The 21,076-nt window shown below is 52.5% G+C and overlaps 2 protein-coding genes and 4 non-coding genes across 12 annotated transcripts; all 6 read left to right on the top strand.

Annotated features, from left to right (window-relative positions):
* Positions 1 to 5,282: 5,282 nt before the first annotated feature.
* On the top strand, positions 5,283 to 15,407 carry FLT3LG (fms related receptor tyrosine kinase 3 ligand). Of its 6 annotated transcripts, none has more exons than XM_041744636.1 (8): positions 5,283 to 5,408; positions 5,722 to 5,788; positions 6,605 to 6,715; positions 7,031 to 7,084; positions 7,301 to 7,444; positions 7,795 to 7,933; positions 11,498 to 11,682; positions 15,173 to 15,407. In XM_041744636.1, the coding sequence occupies exons 2-8, from the start codon at positions 5,756 to 5,758 to the stop codon at positions 15,389 to 15,391; spliced, it is 885 nt and encodes a 294-aa protein (XP_041600570.1). In that variant the 5' UTR covers positions 5,283 to 5,408; positions 5,722 to 5,755; the 3' UTR covers positions 15,392 to 15,407. The 6 variants fall into 6 exon arrangements, with proteins under 6 accessions (XP_041600570.1, XP_041600572.1, XP_041600568.1 ...); XM_041744638.1 differs by lacking the exon at positions 5,283 to 5,408 and adding an exon at positions 5,470 to 5,488; XM_041744637.1 differs by lacking the exon at positions 5,283 to 5,408 and adding an exon at positions 5,552 to 5,602.
* A 1,005-nt stretch (positions 15,408 to 16,412) lies between these two features.
* Positions 16,413 to 19,987, top strand: RPL13A (ribosomal protein L13a). 2 transcript variants are annotated; one of them, XM_041746501.1, is made up of 8 exons: positions 16,413 to 16,493; positions 17,942 to 18,014; positions 18,392 to 18,457; positions 18,654 to 18,755; positions 18,959 to 19,044; positions 19,221 to 19,280; positions 19,553 to 19,675; positions 19,875 to 19,987. In XM_041746501.1, the coding sequence occupies exons 1-8, from the start codon at positions 16,479 to 16,481 to the stop codon at positions 19,959 to 19,961; spliced, it is 612 nt and encodes a 203-aa protein (XP_041602435.1). In that variant the 5' UTR covers positions 16,413 to 16,478; the 3' UTR covers positions 19,962 to 19,987. The 2 variants fall into 2 exon arrangements, with proteins under 2 accessions (XP_041602435.1, XP_041602436.1); XM_041746502.1 differs by lacking the exon at positions 16,413 to 16,493 and adding an exon at positions 17,454 to 17,478.
* Positions 18,061 to 18,144, top strand: LOC121485997. The gene has a single exon (XR_005986483.1). It is a non-coding gene; the product is annotated as a small nucleolar RNA Z195/SNORD33/SNORD32 family (small nucleolar RNA).
* On the top strand, positions 18,795 to 18,879 carry LOC121485996. The gene has a single exon (XR_005986482.1). It is a non-coding gene; the product is annotated as a small nucleolar RNA Z195/SNORD33/SNORD32 family (small nucleolar RNA).
* On the top strand, positions 19,080 to 19,152 carry LOC121486001. Its single transcript, XR_005986486.1, has one exon. It is a non-coding gene; the product is annotated as a small nucleolar RNA SNORD34 (small nucleolar RNA).
* Positions 19,341 to 19,427, top strand: LOC121486003. Its single transcript, XR_005986488.1, has one exon. It is a non-coding gene; the product is annotated as a small nucleolar RNA SNORD35 (small nucleolar RNA).
* Positions 19,988 to 21,076: the final 1,089 nt, after the last annotated feature.

The following is a 21,076-nucleotide window of genomic DNA, read 5'->3' as shown; positions in this document are numbered from 1 at the left end:
CTCCTCCACCACTACTGACAGGTGTCTGTGGAAGTAGCGCGGGGAATCTGATTGGGCAGCGTGAGTCAGGCGTCCACCTCTGAGCCAATCATCTCTGGCCAAGGCAGGTGCTCCTAGTCTGTGCAGCCCTCCAATTGGACAGCAAATACCCACTGAGCGTCCACTATGAGTGAGGCGCTGTTCTAGGTGCTGAGGGGACCCCCAGGAGCAAGACCACCTGGCCTCAGGAGCTGGTGATGTCCCAGTGGGCCAGAGGTGTATCAGGCTCCTGTCGCTGCTAAAACAAAGTGACTTAAGTAAAACAATACAAATGTTTATCTTGCAGTCCTGGACATCAGCCATCTGAAATGCGGCTCGGTGAGCTAAAATCAAGGTGTCAGCAGGGCTGCGTTCCTATCTGGAGCACAAGGGGAAAATATATTTCCCTACCTTTTCCAACTTGGAGAGGCACCTGCTTTCGCTGACATGTGACCTTGCATCACTTTTTAAAAGATTTTATTTATTTGAGAAAGAGTGAGCAAGAGTAGGGAGGGCAGGGCAGAGGGTGAAGCAGGCTTCCCACTGAGCAGGGAGCCCAATGTGGGACTCGATCCTGGGACCTTGGGATCATAACCTTAGCGTAAGGTAGACACTTCAGCAGCTGAGCTACCCAGGTGCCCCCCCCCCATCACTCATTGCCAGCCATGGCCGCTCCCAAGGCATCACTCTGACTCTGATCCTCTTGTCTCCTTCCTTCACTTACAAACACCTCTGTGATGACGTTAGACCCACTCAATCCACAATCATCTCCCCATCTCAAGAGAAGTAGGCCATATCTGCAAAAGCCCTTTGGCCATGTGAGCGAACATTCACAGGTTCCAGTGGACATCTTCAGGGGGCCATTATTCTGGCCCCCCACCATGAGAGGAGACAGATTGAAAACAAGTGAATAATAGGGAAACGTCTCTTCAGTGTGGTGAGGAAGGTAAGGCAGGCTGAACAGGAGGTGAGGTGCGGAGGGCAAGGGGCAGAGATGGACGGTATAACAGGATGGGTCATTCTTTGCTGCAGTAACAAAGACCACACCTCTTGTGGTCGACAATCACAAAGTTCATTTCTTGCTCCCACTACCTGCCCATCAAGGGGTGGCAGGGGCCATCTGTTCATCAGGGCCACACAGGGACCTGGGCTGACGGGAACCCCATCTCCATGTGGCTTCGGCCATTAGAATTCTGCTCCCTGACCCGGTAATCCTCACTCAGAGGCCATTAGAGTTCTGCTCCCTGACCCTGTAATCCTCACCCAGAAGTGACTTTTGTCACTTCCACTCTTCTTTCATTGGCCAAAGCGAGTCATGCGACCAATGCCTGAACTCCACAGCGTGGGATCTCAGACTCTTGCAGGAAAGGAGGGCCAGCGGATGGTGTGGACCAAGCAAGGGATGCAAAAAAGCGCAGATGTAGAAGGACCTTATAGTTTCTCATTTGCCACCTCAGCCCCCATTTTGGGGTTGAAGAGATTGAGGCTTAGTGAGGATAAGGAGCTGGCCAAGCTCCCACAGTGACCCAGCCAGAGCTAGAAGTAACACTTGCCAGGCCTGATGCAATGAGACATATCCCCTGAATCCTCTTGCGTGCCTGGCCCTAGAAGGGCAAAGCTGGAGGCCCAGAGAATGGTCAGACTCAGCAATGCAGCAAGCCCCCAGCCTGTACTGGGGAGACCCATAATCTGTGCAACTATGGAGGGGACACTTGGGGGACCCAGAGGAGGCCTTGTACCAGGCTGGATTTGGAGCTGAGGATTGAAGATCTTATTAAGGGTTGGGTGGGGGGGCGGGTAGGGGATGGAGATCAGATAAAGTGGACAGGGTGGCAGAAAGGCTGGAAATCTGTCCTAAGGGCAATAGGGAGCCACAGAACGTGTGTGAGCAGAGGAGAGGTAGGTTTAGCTCTGGGTGGAAGACACAGACATAACCTAAGGTGACATGTACTATAATAGAGGAAGCTCAGGGCACTTGGAGCACCCAGAGATGGCACTCTACCCACAAGTGTGTGTGAGGGAGGGTAAGAGGGGTGACAGCCACCTTCCCAAGGAAGATGCCATGTGTGTTGAGGGTTTTTTCCAGCTTTAATGAGGTATGATTGACAAAGAGTATACATATTGCAGTTGTACAACATGCTTTTTAAGTGTATACAACGTGATGACTTAATATACCTGTACATTGTAAAATAGTTACCACAATTAAGTTAGTGAACACATCCATCCCTTCACAAAGTTACCTTTTTGTGCCTGATGAGAACACTTAATATCCACTCTCTTAGTTCAATCAAACTGGAAACAAAATTCACATATATCCAAAAGCAAAACAAAGATAAGCTTCTCTCCTAGGGAATTTCAAATATACAATACAGTATTGATTATTTTGTTTAGAGAATCTTCTTTATTTTTTGAGAGAGAGAGAGAGTGGGAGCAGGAGGCAGAGGGAGAGGTTGAGAGGGAATCCCAAGCAGGCTCCACGCCCAGTGCAGAGCCCAATACTGGGCTCGATCCCACAACTCTGAAATCATGACCTGAGCCAAAATGAAGAGTTGGATGCTTAACCAACTGAGCCACCCAGGCACCCCAATACAGTATCATTAATTATAGTCACCATGCTATACATTAAGTCCTCAGAATGTACTCATAACTGAAACTTTGTGCTTTTTTAAAAGACTTTATTTATTTATTCATGAGAGAAGCAGAGAGGCAGAGACACAGGAAGAGAGAGAAGCAGGCTCCCTGCAGGGAGCCTGCAGGACTCCATCCCAGGACCCCGGGATCATGGCCTGAGCCAAAGGCAGACACTCAACCACTGAGCCACCCAGGTGCCCCAACTTTGTGTTTTTTTACCAAAATCTCCCCATTTCACACACACACACACACACACACACACACACACACAACCTCTAGCAACTACTACTCTACTCTGGCTCTATGAGTCTACTTTTTTTAGATTCCATGTATAAGTGATACCCTACAGTATGTGTCTTTCTCTGTCTGGCTTATTTCACTTAGCATCGTGTCCTCCACATGTTGCTACGTTGTTACAAACAACAGGATTTCCTTGTTATGGCTGAATGATATTCTATTGTGTGTAAATATCACATTTTCTTTTTCTGTTCATCTATTAGCAGACAGTTAGGTCTTATTTTGCTGCAGTGAACACATGAGTGCAGAAAACTCTTTGAGACTGATTTCCTTACCTTGGGATAGATACCCAAGAGTGAGATTTCTGCATCATAGGGTAGGTCTCTGATTTTTGTATTTTTTGGAGGAAACTTCATACTGTTTTTCACATTAGCTGCACCAACTTACCTTCCCAGCAGCAGTACCCAGGGTTCCCTTCTCCCCACATCCTCACCAACACTTCTATCATATTTTTTTATTTTTTTCTATCATTTTTTAACATTTTATTTATTTATTCATGAGAGACACAGAGAGAGACAGAGACACAGGCAGAAGGAGAAGCAGGCTCCCTGCAGGAGCCCGATGTAGGACTCGATACCAGAACTCTGGGATCACGTCCTGAGCCAAAGGGAGATGCTCTGGCAGCCCGGGTGGCTCGGCGGTTTGGCGCCGCCTTCGGCCCAGGGCGTGATCCTGGAGACCCAGGATCGAGTCCCATGTTGGGCTCCCTGCATAGAGTCTGCTTCTCCCTCTGCCTGTGTCTCTGCCTATATGCCTCTCATGCATAAATAAATAAAATCTTAAAAAAAAAAAAGGGGAGATGCTCAACTGCTGAGCCACCCAGGCATCCCCACTTCTGTCATTTTGATGACGGCCATCCTAACTTGTGTGTGAGGTAATATCTCATTGGGTTTTTTTTAAAGGTTTTATTTATTTATTCATGAGAAACAGACAGAGAGAGAGAGAGAAGCAGACAGAGGCAGAGGGAGAAGCAGGCTCCATGCTGGGAGCCTGACGTGGGACTGGACCCCAGGATCAGGCACTGGGCTGAAGGTGGTGCTAAAATGCTGAGCCACCTGGGCTGTCCCCCCATTGTGGTTTTTTTTCCCCCCATTGTGGTTTTGATCTGCATTTCCCTGATGATGAGTGATGATTGGACTGAAGCTTTATTTTTTTTTTAATTTTTAAAAAAGATTTATTAAAGAGAGACACATAGAGAGAGAGAGGCAGAGACACAGGCGGAGGGAGAAGCAGGCTCCATGCAGGGAGCCCAATGTGGGACTCGATCCTGGGTCTCCAGAATCAGGCCCTGGGCTGAAGGCAGTGCTAAACCGCCAAGCCACCCAGCCTGCCCTGAATCTTTTTTTTTTTTTTTTAAGATCTTATTTATGTATTTGAAAGAGAGAGAGAGCACAAGCAGAGTGGAGGCACAGAGGAAGCAGGCTCCCCAATAAGCAGCGAGCCCAATGCAGGGCTCGATCCCAGGACTCTGAAGTCATGACCTAAACCAAAGGCAGACACTTAACCGACTGAGCCACCCAAGCACCCCTGCACTAAATCTTGAAAGGACCATGAGGCTCTTATGTGGCTGGAGAGCATCCGCAGCAGAAGGGACAGCATGTGCAAAGGCCCAGAGGTGGGAAACAGCCTGGCAGGAACTGTACTGGTTTGAATGGTGGTCCCCCGAGAGATATACCCATATCTTACCCCTGGAACCTATGAATGTGACCTTATTTGGAAGAACAGTCCTTGCAGATATAATTAAGGATCTTGAGTAAGGTTGTCCTGGGTTATCCAAGTTGGCCCCACATCTAATGACAAGTGACATCAAGAGGAGAGACGCTTCTAGAGAAGAAAGCCAAGTGAAGACAGAAGCAGGGATGGAGTTATGCAGATACACCAAGGAACCCCGGAGCCCCACAGAAGCTAGCTTTGCCCACACATCCAAGGCGGAGGTGGGGCTGTGCCGGAAGGAGCAGTCCCGGAGGCCAGGGCAGAGCCGCAGCAACAAAGGCAGCAGCAGGGGGGGTCAATGAACCCAGCTAGGGGTGGGGGTGTCCTCGGTTGGCCCTCTTTGTACCTGTCACCTGCCCCCCATCCCAGCGCCAGTCTGTCTCTCCTTTTCCAGATCCCATTCCGCCCCGGCCAAAGCACAGCCCTCCTCCTCCTGGCTCCCGTGTGCATCTCGGACCGGCCTTCCCTGTTGGAGGCGAGGAGGAAGGGCCCCAGGCCGGTCCCCTTCCAGCTGAAGGCAGCCCCCCACTCGCCTGTGTCCCAGCCTCGACCCGCATCATTGCTCTGGGGAGCGAGTCCCTCGGAGGCGCCCTCAGCCGCGTGAGCCGCCACCTGTCACCACCAGGTGGCGCCCCGTGCCTCAGCCAGATCCACCCCAGCTCGCTATCGCCCCCCAAAATTTCCTTTCGCTTTCGATCTCTGGCTGTCACCCGGCCTGGCCCCTTCCACGCCCAGCTGGGGCAAGCCTGGTGCGTGCGGAGAAACGGACTACGGGTCCCCGAGGGGCGGGGCTGGGGTCCCCCTCCTGGCCGAGGGAGGAGGGATGGGGGTCAGGTCGCTGGGTCCCTGGCCTGGGGAGGGTTCCGGGGACCGGACGTCGGGGTTCTTAGAAGGGGAGATGCGTTTTCACCGTAACTGGGGCTCACGCAGGAAGCCCGAGGGAGTAGGAGGCGGAAACTTAGCCACATCAAGGAGTCAAGGGAGGGGTGGGGAGGTGAAGGGGCGGGTGAGGAAGGGGCTGGGGTGTGGGGGTCTGAGACTCCCTCTTCTGTCCCTTCCAAGATCTGACCATAGGCATGAGGGGCCTCCGGCCGAGATGATAGTGCTGGCGCCAGCCTGGAGCCCAACTGTGCGTATACCCGGGGGACAAGGCGGGGGACAGGCAGAGCGCTACCGAGCTGGGCAGAGCTGAGAGAGCAGACGGACAGAGGTGGGGGACGTGCGCAGGGGTGAGGGAGAGATGGGCAGGGGTGGGGACATGGGCAGAGGACCGGGACATGGACAGGAGTGGAGGACATGCGCAGGGGGCAGGGGTGAGGGACATGGGCAGGGGCGGGGGGGGGTCATGGACAGAAGTGAGGGAGAGATGGACAGGAGTGGAGGACGTGCACAGGGATGAAGGACACGGGCAGGAGCGGGGGACACGGGCAGGGTTGGGACATGCACAGGGGTGAAGGACAAGGGCAGGAGTGAGGGACATGGGCAGGAGTGGAGACATGGGCAGGGGTGGGGACATGGGCAGGGATGGGGACATGCACAGGAGTGAGGGACATGGGCAGGAGTGGAGGACATGGGCAGGGGTGGGGTCATGGGCAGGAGTGGGGGAAAGGAACGGAGGCGGGTGGGTACACGTGGGGAAGGCAGGCCCCGGCGGAGGGCGGGGGCCAAAGCGGACACGGACCGAGAGGGCCAGGTGGGCGGCGGAGGGAGCCGGGCGCGCCGAGGTGAGCAGAACCGGGAGCCGACCCGGGAGCCCGGGCGCCGCCGGCCGGTGCTGAGAGCAGGCGGGGAGGGGCGGCACGAAGGCAGAGAAGGACCCGGGGAGGAACCGGGGAGGAAGCGGCGGGGGCCGAGCCCGGGACGGGAGGGAATGAGACCTGGAGAGGGCGGAGGGGGCAGGTGAGGACCGCGTGCGGAGCCAACAGGGGGCGCCCCCACCCCGCAGGCCTCCCTGTTGCTGCTGCTGCTGCTCAGCCCCGGCCTCCGCGGGACCCCCGACTGCTCTTTCAGCCACAGCCCCATCTCCTCCACCTTCGCGACCACCATCCGCAAGCTGGTGAGGCCCCGTCCCAGCCTCCCCGACAGCCTCCCCGAGGCACGGGTCCTGGCGCGGAGACTGAGCTCCCCTGGCTCCGTGTCCGTCTGTGCGGCTCCCTGGGCCCCCTTCTGGGTGCCTGTCCCCACCACCACCACCACCCCCATCCGCTCCCTGTCCCTCCTCTCTGGGTTCCTGTCCCCCCCCTCTGGACCTCTGTCCCCGCCTCTGGCTCCCTGTCCCCTTCCCCCTGGGTCCCGGTCCCTCACTCCCTGGGTCTCCATAGTTGTGTTTTCTCCTGTCTTCGGCCAGGCCTGACCCTGTTTTCTCCCGCAGTCTGATTACCTGCTTCAGGACTATCCAGTCACTGTCGCCTCCAACCTGCAGGACGTGAGTCACAGATGGGAAAGGCTGGGGCAGAGGTGGAAAGGAGAGACTCTAGCGCACCACCCCTCAGGGGGCCAGGCCTCCCCCGGGGCTGTGGGACTCCTAGCCCCAGCCCCTCACCCTCCCAGCCCCACCAGTCCAAGCTCACAGTCCCCTCTGCTGGCACCCCCCTTGCCCCCTTCTCCCCACCACTACTGAGCTGGGTGGTCTCTCTCCCAGGACGAGCTCTGCGGTGCGTTCTGGCGCCTGGTCCTGGCCCAGCGCTGGATGGTGCGGCTCCAGGCTGTGGCTGGATCCCAAATGCAAATCCTGCTGGAGACTGTCAACACGGAGATACACTTTGTCACCTTCTGTGCCTTCCAGGTCAGCCCTGGACTTGGGGGACAGGCTAGGGGAGCGGGTCGCTTTCCTTAGGGCCTGAAGCTCTGCTGGGCATTACTGGAGATTTCTTTTGATTAGCAACCGGAGGGAGGTGCTCTAACCCGGTCCCACAGGTGGTGGGGGTGGGGTGGGGGTGGCGTTGGGATCCTGGGCCCAGTGCACCGATTCTGAGTATATTTCCTAGCTGGACACCACAAAGAGGTCCTCCCTTCTGAGACCCAGCCGCCCCCCACTTCCGCGGGGCCCTGTAGGCGTGGCCAGGCAGGGAAGGTCCTGGCCTGAGCAGACAGCGAGGGTGATGCCCTGGTGACATCTCCCTCCCCTGCCCCCAGCCCCTCCCCAGCTGTCTTCGCTTCGTCCAGACCAACATCTCCCACCTCCTGCAGGACACCTCCCAGCAGCTGGCCGCCCTGAAGCCCTGGATCACCCGCAGGAATTTCTCCGGGTGCCTGGAGCTGCAGTGTCAGCCCGGTAAAAGCCCCACTCCCTGGGCCCCCAACCCCCACCCCGCACACCCCTACCTTCCCTAGCTCACAGCCCCTCACCCCCTCTGCTCAGGCCATCCCAGACCCGCCCTGCTCCCTCTGGCTGTGTGGCTTTGGGCAGGTTCCTCTTAAGTTTAGGCCTCAGTTTACCCATCTTGGGCAAGGGTAATTGCTGCCTGCTTCTCCGAGGCAGCCCTGTCAGATAGAAACATAATGACAGCCACGTGCTTGAGTGGAAATATTCTAGTAGCCAACTTTTTTTTTTTTTTTTTAAGGTAAATTCACTTTTTTTCCCCCTGGAATTTTAACGTTCATTATTTTTGGTAGCAAATGATTGGTTGTTTTAGTTGTATTTATTTTTAAAGATTTTATTTATGTGGGGCAGCCAGGATGGCTCAGCGGTTTAGCACCACCTTCAGCCCAGGGCATGATCCTGGAGTCCTGGGATCAAGTCCCAAATCTGGCTCCCTGCATGGAGCCTGCTTCTCTCTCTGCCTGTGTCTCTGCCTCTCTCTCTCTCTGGGTCTCTCACAAATAAATAAATAAAATCTTTAAAAATAAACAAAACAAAACAAAGGAGGGTACAAAGAAACGTATGAGGAGGTCCCGGACACCCTTTCCCCAGCCCTCCCCAGCCCCAGGGTTACATTTTGCTTAATGTTGCTTACAGCATGATAGCAAAACCAGAAATATGACATGGGTCGCAGGCCATGCATATAATCCACAGGGTTTATTCACATTTTACAAGTTATGTGGGCACACTCGCATGCACTTGTGTGTGTGTTAGTTTGTTAGGGCTCCCCTAACAAAGTACCACAAACTGAATGATCTGAACAACAGAAGTGTCTGTTTCACAATTCTGGAGGCCAGGAGTCTGAAATCAATGTGTGGGTAGGATTGGCTCCTTCTGAGGCCTCTGAGGGAAGGTTCTGTTCCAGGCTTCTCTCATTGGCTTGTCGATGGCCATTCTCACGTTCACAGGGTGTTCTCCCTCTGAGCACACCTTCACATCTGGATTTCCCCTTTTTATAAGGACACCGGTCCTATGGGACAAAGGACCTGCCCTGATGACCTCATTTTAACTTGATTATCTGTATATATACCCTATCTCCCAATAAGGTCTCATTCCAAGGTACTGGGGGTTAGGATTCCAACATAGGAATTTTGAGGAACACAGTTCCCTTTTTTTTTTTTTAAGATTTTATTTATTCATGAGAGAGGCAGAGGGAGAAGCAGGCTCCATGCAAGAAGCCCCATGTGGGACTTGATCCCAGATCTCCAGGATCATACCCTGGGCTGAAGGCAGCGCTAAACTGCTGAGCCACCAGGGCTGCCCCACAGTTTCACAGTTCCCTTCCTAAAAGTGTATGTGTGTTTTGCAATGTTATCACATGTGTGGCTTCTTGCAATCACCACCACAATCAAAATACTTTACTGGATCCCTTTGTAATAATTCCCATCCCTAGCCCCTGGCAACCACGAATCTGTTCTTTATGATGATGTTATTGGACTTAATCATTTTATAATCACTCTTCATAGTTAATCATTGAAATCATACATTTTTGTTTAGCCAAACGTCTCTTAAATAGCACTGTTTGAACACATAGCTAATATTGTATCTTATATTTGATTCTATTTTTCATTTTATTTTTTATTTTTTAAAGATTTTATTTATTTATTCATGATAGTCACACACACAGAGAGAGAGAGAGAGAGAGAGAGAGAGAGAGAGAGAGAGAGACAGAGACACAGGCAGAGGGAGAAGCAGGTTCCAAGCAGGAAGCCCAACGTGGGATTCGATCCCGGGTCTCCAGGATTGCGCCCTGGGCCAAAGGCAGGCGCCAAACCGCTGCGCCACCCAGGGATCCCAATTTTCTTCTTTTTTAAATTCATGATAGAGAAAAAAAGAGAGGCAGAGACACAGGCAGAGGGAGAAGCAGTCTCCATGCCGGGAGTCCGATACGGGACTTGATCCTGGGTCTCCAGAATCAGGCCCTGGGCCAAAGGCAGGCGCCAAACCGCTGAGCCACCCAGGGATCCCCAGATTCTATTTTTTTTAATGTAATCCTATCCCCAATGTAGGGCTTGAATTCACAACCCTGAGATGAAGAGTTGCATGTGCCACTGACTGAGCCAGGTGCCCCTGAAAGGGATACTTAAAACCTCCCGCTCTGATTTTCTCACTTTCTCCCCATACTTCCATCATTTTGCCATCTATTTTAAGCTTCACTTGTCATTTGTACTTACATTTATGACGATTCATTTGACCACATTTTATTAGCCATCTCCTTGGTGCCTGGCTTTGGTGACATAGCTCAGAACAAGACCAAGTGCTTGCACATGTGGAGCTGATTGAGGAACAAACATATTAGCAAATAATTAACGGAAAATATCTGAGTGTAATGAGTCCTATGCAGGCAAATTACAACCAGGTGATGGAGTCATGGTGCGAGGTGAATGGCTTAAGTCACTGAAGGTTGGGAATATGAGAACAGCCAGTGCAAAGGCCCTGAGGCAGAAACATGTCCCTACATGTTTAAGGAACAGTGAAAAGGCTCATGTGGCTGGAATCCAGCAAGTGAGGGTAAGAGAGAGCTGGGTGAGGGTATAGAGGGAACAGAGATTGGGAGGGATCTTTGTTTTATTATCTGTCGACTTGTCAATTTTTCATTTGGTCAAATATTTAGTTTATGAAATTAAGCTATTATAAAATTATGTAACAAGCATCAAGTGGTGGGTTCTGGCAATAAATAAGACAGATAAAGTTCCTGTTGCCCACATGAAGCCTACAACCCACTGGAGGAAAAAGAGGAATAAACAAATTGATACAGAAGCACTAGAAATAACTTTGTCCAACTGTAAAAAAAAAAAAAAAAAAAGGCAAGGGCATCCAAGCAGCTCAGTTGATTGGTTGATTGGGCATCTGCCTTCAACTCAGGTCATGATTCCAGGGTCCTTGGATCAAGTTCCACATCAGGTTCCCTGCTCAGTGGGGTGCCTCTTTCTCCCTCTCCCCCTCCCCCTGCTCATGGTTGCACATGCTTTCTTTCTGAAATAAATCTTAAAAAAGGGCAGCCCCAGTGGCCCAGCGGTTTAGTGCCATTTTCGGCCCAGGGCATGATTCTGGAGACCTGGGATCGAGTCCCACGTCGGGCTCCCTGCATGGAGCCTGCTTCTCCCTCTGCCTGTGTTTCTGCCTTTCTCTCTCTCTCTCTCTCTGTGCGACTATCATAAATAAATAAATAAATAAATAAATAGAAATTTAAAAAAAAATCTTTACAAAAAATTTTTAAAAGAAAAAAGAAAAGGCAAACTTACCAGATGCCACACTGTTCTAAGGACTGTGTGGTCACGTATTTAATTTTTGTGACCACCTTATGCAGTAGAAATAATGGTTATCCCCATTTCACAGATGAGAAGACTGAGGCACAGAGAGGCCAGCAGCCCACCTGAGGTCACACAGGTTCCACCAGGCCTGCTTGGGTTTCCTCCTCTCCGCTGGCCTCACCAATCTCCTCAGTAACCCGGCCACCCTCTCTTCTCCCCTCAGACTCCTCTACATGGGTGCCCCCAGGGAGCCCCGGGGCCCTGGAGGCCACTGCCTTGCCGGCCCCTCAGGCACCTTGGCTGCTCCTCCTGCTGCTGCTGCCCATGGCTCTCCTGCTGATGTCCACTGCCTGGTGCCTGCATTGGCGAAGGAGGCGGCGGCGGAGGTCACCCTACCCTGGGGAGCAGGTGAGTCAGCAGGTAGACAGAGGGGATGGGCAGTCTGAGGGAGTGGGTCTGACCCTGTGGTGGCCACAGGTGACCTCCGCCCCCGAGTCTCCAGGACAGGCTGCCCCTGTGGCTTGTGCAGCACTGACTCATCCTGGTGAATCCTTTGGTGGGAGGACCTAAGTCTGCCCTGGATGAGGAAGACCCCTCTGGGGCCATGACAGGGGACAGACTGGAGGCTGGGTGGTGGTCCAGGGAGAGAGGACAAGGCCTGAGTCAGAGCCAGGATGAGCACCATGGGGAGGCCGAGGAGGCGACAGGCAAAGTCAGGGGTCAGGGATCAAGGACAGGGCTGGAAGGGCACCTGGCTGGCTCAGTCAATAGAGCAAATTACTCTTGATCTCTTGGTTGTGAGTTTGAGCTCCACATTAGGTGTTGAGATTACTTAAAAACAAAATCTTGGGATCCCTGGGTGGTGCAGCGGTTTGGCGCCTGCCTTTGGCCCAGGGCGCGATCCTGGAGATCCGGGATCGAATCCCACATCGGGCTCCTGGTGTATGGAGCCTGCTTCTCCCTCTGCCTGTGTCTCTGCCTCTCTCTCTCTCTCTCTCTCTCTCTGTGACTATCATAAATTAATTAATTAATTAATTAATTAAAAAAAAGAAGGACAGGGCTGGAGACTGACAGGCTTGGGCCAGTGACACAGATGACCCCGGGTCTGGCCCAGTGGGAAATCTGGGGGAGGATAGAGATTAGGAAAAGGTGAGCTCAGTGGGGACCTGGGGGCATGAGGGGGGCCAAGGGGAGGCATTTGGCTATAGGAGTCTGCAAGCCAGGAGACAGTAGTCTCCTGAAGCAGGGGGAGAGGACCACCTTTGCAAAGCCCTCCAGGTGTGAAAAAGCTCTGGGTGTTCCAGTAACTTCATTGAGCCTGGGGTGGGTGTGAATGTGGGTGCGAAAGATCTAGGCCTCAAACACCAAGCAGGGGAGCTGGGACTTCCTGCCCAGGGCAGCAGGGAGCCAGGGGAGGTGAGTGATGGAAGAAAGAACTGGGGGGGAGGTCAGGGGAACAGGTGTGGAGGCAGAAGGCAGGTGGCCAGGAGGGAGGAAGTTGGGGAGGCCCTATTGGGTTCTTGATGGGCCCAGTGTTCTTACAAGAAATATTTTGCAGTAATTGCTCACACATATAAGGCCTCAGTGATACAGGCCTTATACTAGGGCTTTCTATAAATTAACTTAATTGAGAAGCTGGTACCATTATTATCAAATTTCATAGAGGCTGAAACCAAAGCACAAAGAGGTAAATAATTTGCCAAAAGTCATACACCACATGAGTGACAGAACCAAGATTTGATTCTGGGCCTTCGGGACATCCAAGCTTTTCATTCTTCTGCCTCAGTTTCCTTATCTTTATAAAAGACTCTAATAATAGTCTTCCTACCATAGAGTTGTCTGGAGGTTAAGTGATGCAGGCAAAGGCCTTAAAGTGAGGCTGTCCAACAGAAATAGAACACAAGCCACACATGTCATTTAAAACTTTCTAATATTGGGGCACCTGGTTCTCTCAGTTAGTAAAGCATGTGACTCTTGATCTCAGGGCTGTGAGTTCACGCCCCACATTGGGCACAGAGATTACTTAAAAAAATTTAAAAAATAAAAAACTTTCTAGGGGCACCCAGATAGCTCAGTTGGGTCCAACTCTTGCTCTCAGCTCAGGTCTTGATCTCAGGGTCATGGGTTTGATCTGCGCTGGGCCCTACAGTGGATATGAAGCCTACTTAAACAAACAAAAAACTTCTCCACATATTTAAAGTTCTTGAAATTTACGTTTGCAAAAAAGTAGATTCACCTGCTCAAATTGTTCCAAACAAGTTTCCAAAAAGAAACAAGTTGTTTTTGCTATTTTTTAAAGATTTTATTATTTGAGAGAAGACAGAGCACCCACAAGTGGGGGTAGGAGCAGAGGGAAAGGGAGAAGCAGACTCCCCACTGAGCAGGGAGCCCATGGGATCATGACCTGACCTGAAGGCAGACATTTAACCAACTGAACCACCCAGGCACCCCTCCTTTTTTTCTTTTTTCTTTTTGATAAAGAGCAGGGAGGGGGGGAACAGAGGGAGATGGTGAGAGAGAATCTTAACCAGTCTCCACTTCTACCATCAAATTGACTGGGGACTTGATCCCCTCACCCTGAGATCAGGACCTGAGCCAAAATTAAGAGTCAGATTGGGTAACTGACAGCGCCCCCCAGCCCCAGGATCAGTTTCTAAGTTATTTTATTTTATTTTATTTTATTTTATTTTATTTTATTTTATTTTATTTTATTTTATTTTTAAGGATTTTATTTACTTATTCATGATAGTCACACAGAGAGAGACAGAGAGGCAGAGACACAGGCAGAGGGAGAAGCAGGCTCCATGCAGGGAGCCCGACCGTGGGATTCGATTACCGGTCTCCAGGTTTGCGCCCCGGGCCAAAGGCAGGCGCCAAACCCCTGGGCCACCCAGCGATCCCAGCTTCTTTCTTTCTTTTTTTTTTTTAAAGATTTATTTATTTATTCATTCAGAGAGCCCTATGCAGGACTCGATCCCGGGTCTCCAGGATCACACCCCAGGCTGCAGGCAGCACTAAACCACTGTGCCACCGGGGCTGCCCGGGATCCCAGTTTCTAAGTTTAAATAATTTTTCACTTTAGCACTTGTTTCTTTTTTTTTTTTTTTAATTTTTTTTTATTTATTTATGATAGTCACAGAGAGAGAGAGAGAGGCAGAGACACAGGCGGAGGGAGAAGCAGGCTCCATGCACCGGGAGCCCGATGTGGGATTCGATCCCGGGTCTCCAGGATCGCGCCCTGGGCCAAAGGCAGGCGCCAAACCACTGCGCCACCCAGGGATCCCCTAGCACTTGTTTCTGTACAATAATTTTTCAAAACAATTTTTAAAGATTTTATTTATTTATTCATGAGAGACACAAAAGAGAGGCAGAGATGCAGGCAAAGCGAGAAGCAGGCTCCCTACAGGACCCCAGGATCACACCCTGAGCCGAAGGCAGACCCTCAACCGCTGAGCCACCCAGGCTTCCCTTGTACAATCATTTTTATTACAATTTTTTTTGAAAAGGTAATCCATTGAGAAGTTTTCCTCCTATTCTTGCTTCTGTCCACTCGGTTTTCCTGCTCTCCTAATAAACACACTACCAGTTAAGTTTAAAGTAGGTAAGATGTAAAACTCAGCTCCTCAGTTGCACTGGGCACATTTGGAGTACTCAGTATTCACCCGTGGCTGCTCTGAGGCTGTGTGGGAGCGCAGGGATCTCAGGGTCTCCATCTTTGCAGAGTTAGTTCTCTTGGACAGTGACGCCCTAACACACAGTGGGCACTCACTGGAAAGGGAATTGTTCTCAATACTGAGTCTGTGCCGAGCACTGAGCTTGGTGCTCTCCTTCCTCTCTTCTGTCCACGGATCCCCAGACAGTCCACTGAGACAGACACATCTCTCATTCCGTTTTACAGAGGACACTGAGGCCCAGCGAGCGGAGCCATCTGCCCGAGGACGCAGAGCTGGGACCTGGAGGGAGTCAGCTAGAGACTGGTCCCTTCCTCGACCACGCAGCCCCGCTCGCTCCCTCCCCAGGATCAAGGCAACGCCCGCCCCCAACGCCCCCAAAGCCAGCCCCATCCCCACCTCTCCCCCTCTGTACAAAGTCCTTGCCCCCAAGAAATTGTATATAAATCATCCTTTTCTACCAGCTCTCGCCAGGCCTGTCTGTAGATGGGACAGGATGTGGACGGGGCAGTTTGGGTGCGGATCCTGGTTTTTCGGTTAATGCAATGCTTCATTCAGTCCCTGCTCTCTGAGGCCGCCTGGGGTGCAGAACCCGTGCGCGGCAGCGCCGAGACCCAGTCGGGGAGGGGGGGGTAGTCAGGACCTGCCGGCCCGGGGCTCCAGATCTGAGGGGAACAAGACCCTGGGCGCCTCGGTGCAGCGGCTGCAGTACAGGCCCTCGGAGCCCGCGGCGAGTACGCGCCCCGGCAGCCTGAGGTCCCCGGGCGGGGGGGGGGGGGGCCGCCCTGGAGGAGAGGACTCCTCCGCAGGAAAGCACTGGGACTGTGACAGTCTGAGACTTAAGAAGGTGGGGCTGGAGGGGAGGACATCCGAGGCCAGGGACGCACCCGAAGCGAAAACCTCGAAGCCGCCTGGTAGTCATTCCCTCGTACGCTCTTAGAGCTCAGAGGGCAAACTATTTCCATCTGTTTTACAGACGGGGACACTGAGGCCCAGACAGGGTCAGGTGGGGGCCGGGGGGTGGGGTTCGGCCAAGTCACAGGGAGGCGGACCAGCCACTGGAATCCAGACCTTTAAGCTTAGACTGCGTGGTGAAGAGAGAGCCCACTGGCCCCCTGCGGGCCACCGCGTGCCCTGCAACCTGCTGTCGCTTCAGCGAGTGACGGCGCTTCCCTCCGCTCCCCGCAGACACCCGGCCAAGCCCCCAACGCAGAGATTAGCAGCCCCTCAAAAATATGGCGGCCGAGGCTGGACAGTCCCGTCCCAGCGGAGCCGCATCATACCCCACGTGATCTCTCGCCCCGCACAGCAATGGCTGCTTAAGAGCCGACGAGAAGGACTGGACGCGGATTGGACAGTTAGAAGACGACCCGCCTTCTAGCGTCTCCCTTTGCGCATGCGCAAAACACTCTAGCCAATGAAAAGACGGAAAGCTGCCCGTACAGCCCATGCGGCGTCACTTCCTCCGCCCCTGTTTCAAGGGATAAGAAACCCTGCGCCGAGGCTTCCTCCTTTCCCAGGCGGCGGCCGAAGATGGCGGAGGGGCAGGTGCGGGCTCTTCGCGGGCCGGGGAGGCGTGGGGCCGGGTGGGTTCCAGGCCGGAATGGGGTAGGGCCCTCTTTGCCCTCATAAGTGTGTTGTGAAACCTAAACTCGATAATTGAACGAAAGGAGAAGCTTTCGGCCTAAGGAATCTGCAACGGGGAAGCAGGAGATAACTAGGATGGCTTCTTTTTGTCCGGGGCTGCCTAAAATGCGGCATTACCCCTTTTCTCTTTAGGGGCATAATGGAGGCTCCCAAGATAGAAAGCTACTTTAAAAGTAGGGCTCGTTTGTCTTCCTCTCGGCCAGGCTTTGGCCGAGTTGGGCCCGTGTGTCCTTAGCGACGGGAAGCACGCGGAAAGCGCCTGGGCTGTGAGAAGCCAAGGATTGGCCAAAATGGAGGGCGCTACCAGCCTGCTCGAGGCGCGCGTCCCCTCGCCCTCGTGGGAGTTCGCACCCGCCGCCTGCAGCTCTGGACGCTTTCGTAGGAGGTCTTAGGCGGTGGGTCCAGAGCGTTTCTGCCTACTGGACGTCCAGGAACGAATTGCTCTTTTCGTTGCTCCTTGAGAGCAGAGAACTGATGAAAGGCTCCGCTGCCCATGGCCACTTGAGGGACACCGCAGAAGCGGTGGACTCCTTGTCTTGATTTTTTAAATTTGAAAGCGAGGATGGTTCCGGAAAGGGTGTCCATGTGAATTTATGTAATGAGTCCGAGCGGTAAGGGGAGGAAAAGGCGCGTTTGTGGAGTCAGGAGAGGTGGTAAGGTTCTCTGAACACGTGTTCGTGCAGTCAACTGTGCCTGGCACCATTGGGTTTATATTTAGTGTAATTCGGTTAACATACCATAATGTTCCTGAGGCAGATATTGTTATCCCCATCTTCCAGGTGAGGAAGCTGGAGATTATTAGCCAAAGTCACATTGTCAGGAAGTCTGGCTTTAGATTCTGTATCCTTCTGCCTTCCAACAATCACAAGTATATAACAAGCACTGGGTAAGAGTGGGGACTTGACTCGTGGTGAAGAAGCTAGGGATTTGACTTTGAGAAGTTCGCCCAGGAATGCTGAGGTAAATTCGACATAAGATCTGGCACCGGCTCCTAACTATTCTGCAGAGCCTCTCCCACTAACTGGATCAATGGACAGACTGTTGCCAGCCTTTGTTCAAATCCCAGCTCATCCTCTCACCCTTGAATGTAATTGGGGCTTAAGACTTCTGCCCTTTAGGCAGCTGAGATGTGAGGAAAGGCCTTTGTTTTAATTGCATTAATGGAAATCGTGAGTCAACCGTTGGTTTCTTGGCCACATCTGTTCGGTGGGCCTTGGGTCCTGGTTTTCAGACCTGCTAGTGGATAGGGCACTCTGGGGGATAAGGTGACAAACCAGCAGCACTAGTTGCTTTGGGTGGGGAGTCAAAGCTGAAGATGCATCTAAGCTTTTTTATCCTATCTCCACCAGGTCCTGGTGCTCGATGGCCGAGGCCATCTCCTGGGTCGCCTGGCGGCCATTGTGGCCAAACAGGTGCTTCTGGGTAAGTCTGCTCTGCCCACAGTTCCTCTGGGCATGGGTCCCATCCAGCGGTCAGTGATGAGCAACAATCACCATCTTTCGTTTGAGTCTCACGACCATGAGATCAACCCCATGCACCGCTCTGAGACCTACCAGCTACCCCTCTCCTGGGGTCTAGGAGTTTGAGATGGAAAATTTTCAGTCAGGCTGTAAATACAAGCATAAATCAAGCTCTGCTTGGGGCAAGAGGTTCCCCTGCAAGAGGCCTTGGCTTTCTTGAACGTTGTGGTCAGCTGCACACAGAAGGATCCATGTTCCAGGGTCTTCAGTAGGTGGGTGGTAACCAGTTTATATGTAGAGTCATTTGTAGCCTTTGTTCGCACTTTCCTTTTCCTCTAGGCCGAAAGGTTGTAGTCGTGCGCTGTGAAGGCATCAACATTTCTGGCAATTTCTACAGAAACAAGTGTAAGTTAGGACCTGGGAGGAGGGCTGGAGGGTGGACCCGGGAGATTCGCTGTCTTCATTGGCTCCAGGAGCGAGCCCACTGGTGGTGGGAAGTGCTCATTTGCGTTCCCGAACAGGCCCTTGGGAGCATGGATGTGTGTTGGAAGAAGTTAGCCTTTGGCTGGGGGCTGAGGTTTCACACCCTCTCTTTCCCCAGTGAAGTACCTGGCCTTCCTCCGCAAGCGGATGAACACCAACCCGTCCCGTGGCCCCTACCACTTCCGAGCACCCAGCCGTATCTTTTGGCGGACAGTTCGAGGTGAGCGGGGCCTGGGGACTGCAGGTGGCGAGGGGATGGGTGGCCAGTGATGAGGACTTCTCCCACTTGTATTCGAGTTCCCCGACTATGAGATGACTCCACATGCACTACCATCTGAGGCCACCACTATGACGGTGGGGTGGGGTTGGGGGCGGGGTCCTCACGAGCCCCCCTGAGCAAGTCTGTTGGTCCTCCACCCACAGGCATGCTGCCCCACAAGACCAAGCGAGGCCAGGCTGCCCTGGACCGCCTCAAGGTGTTTGATGGGATCCCACCACCCTATGACAAGGTGAGCTCCACAGCCTCCTGTACAGCATTCATGTCTGGCGTCCATGATGTTGCACAGTTGTACCTACATTGTTTGATCCTCATGAGAACAGCATTGACTGAGACGCTGTCCCAGCAGCCTTCTTCCCTGTCTGTCCCTTATTCCAGGGCTCTTAAGCTCCTCTCCTTCTCTAACAGAAAAAGCGAATGGTGGTTCCAGCTGCCCTCAAGGTGGTACGCCTGAAGCCTACACGAAAGGTGAGTTCCAGGTTAGGTTGCGTGCTCTGACTAGGGGACAAATCTGAGGTCCCTGAAACTGGCAGATGATGGCTCTTTCTCACGATGGTCTGCGGATGCCACAGTGGGCAGTGCCGATAATGCCAATGGCTCAGCTGATGCCAGCAGGAGCAGGGAGCCCCTTGGGGTGGCTGTATCTTTAGCTTAGACCTGCTGAGAAAATTTGGGTCCTCCAGGACAGCTTGCCACCCTGGCTCCACTTGGCTTAGAACTTTATTCTCCCCCTCCCACAGTTTGCTTACCTGGGGCGCCTGGCTCACGAGGTTGGCTGGAAGTACCAGGCAGTAACAGCCACCCTGGAGGAGAAGAGGAAGGAGAAGGCCAAGATCCATTATCGGAAGAAGAAACAGCTCATGGTGAGGATGGGCTGGAACCAAAGGGTACCGTGTTCTTGGGCAGGGCCTTGAGGATGATCTCTCTGGGCAGAGTGGTCTTTGTTCAGCCCCAGAAGCCTCTGCTTGAGGCCCGACTTGGCAGGGAGTGGAATTGGGCACCTAGGATGAGGAAGGTCTTGGGCAACACCCATTGACCATTGTCTGTTCTCTTACCCCACAGAGGCTACGGAAACAGGCCGAAAAGAATGTGGAGAAGAAAATTGACAAATACACAGAGGTCCTCAAGACCCATGGACTCCTGGTCTGAGCCCAATAAAATTGACATATTCATCATGCTTGGCCTGGCCTGCCCTTCCTCCATCGCCGCCGTAGGATATGGGGGACTCCCAGGGGCTGCTGCCCTCATCCCTCAGGCAGCCTGGGGCTTACAGTACTGGGAACACAAGGCTTTAGTCACTACTGTTAAGAAAGGTCTTCTAAAAAGTTTAAAACAACAACAAAAAAACTCTAATAAGAGTTCTGAGGCATAAGTGCCTGTGACTCATTTCTGAGAGTTATTAGTGCCATTTCACTGTTCGCAAGAAAGATCTGGAAAATGGAGGGGAGCCCTTCGTTGAGAATGGGGTGTATTTAAACTTGCCATGCAGTCAGGCCCTATACTCTGCAGCTGTTAGGGTGTGAGGATGCTGGGGGCCAAGCCTGGTGTACAGAGGTAGTTCCAGATGCATAGACGGGGAACAGCCAAGGGGTCACAGGCTCTACCCTTGTGCTATCCCTGTAATTCTGTGATCCAAACCTAATAAATTATTTTTAAAGAAACTTGGCGTCTTGCAGTGTGTGTCTGCTGTGGCGGCAGGCCCAGGGGAGTGAGGCCCTCAGCAAGAAAAGGGGCTGGGAGGATAAGACTGGCCATGCTGGAGTCCTTCCCACAACAGTTGCATAATGACCTATTATTCTTCATGGAAGAGCTTCTGCCTACCAAGGGATTTTGAGTCCTATGTAGTTGAATTTCTCAAAACCATCATGGTTGCCCAGCAGATTGTCTAATTCAGCTGCAAAGTATGAAATTGTCACTTTTTAAAAAATATTTTATTCCTGAGAGGCGGGTTTCTCTACAAGGGGCCAATGTGGGACTCTTCCCTGGGATTGGAATTCCACCCCCTGCCCCCGCCCCGAGCTACCCAGGCGTCCCTAAATAGTCCTCTTAAAACCAGTCTCAAAAAAAAAACAAAAAACAAAAAAAAACAGTCTCATCACTGGCGGTTGGTCTTGGGCCACAGCAGGAGGGAGGTTCATGAGACAGGAAACATTGAAATTAGCATTAGCCACGGAACTAGGAATATGAGATCTAAAGCTTTTATAAAGCTAGATTTGGGAGGGGGTGGAGGGAGATGGAGAGTCTTGGTTTTTTTTATTTTTTAT

The sequence above is a fragment of the Vulpes lagopus genome, chromosome 2 (assembly GCF_018345385.1).
Source record: "Vulpes lagopus strain Blue_001 chromosome 2, ASM1834538v1, whole genome shotgun sequence".
Taxonomy (NCBI): domain Eukaryota; kingdom Metazoa; phylum Chordata; class Mammalia; order Carnivora; family Canidae; genus Vulpes; species Vulpes lagopus.
The sequence above is the reverse complement of the archived record's forward strand: the minus strand, read 5'-3'. Positions and strand labels throughout refer to the sequence as shown.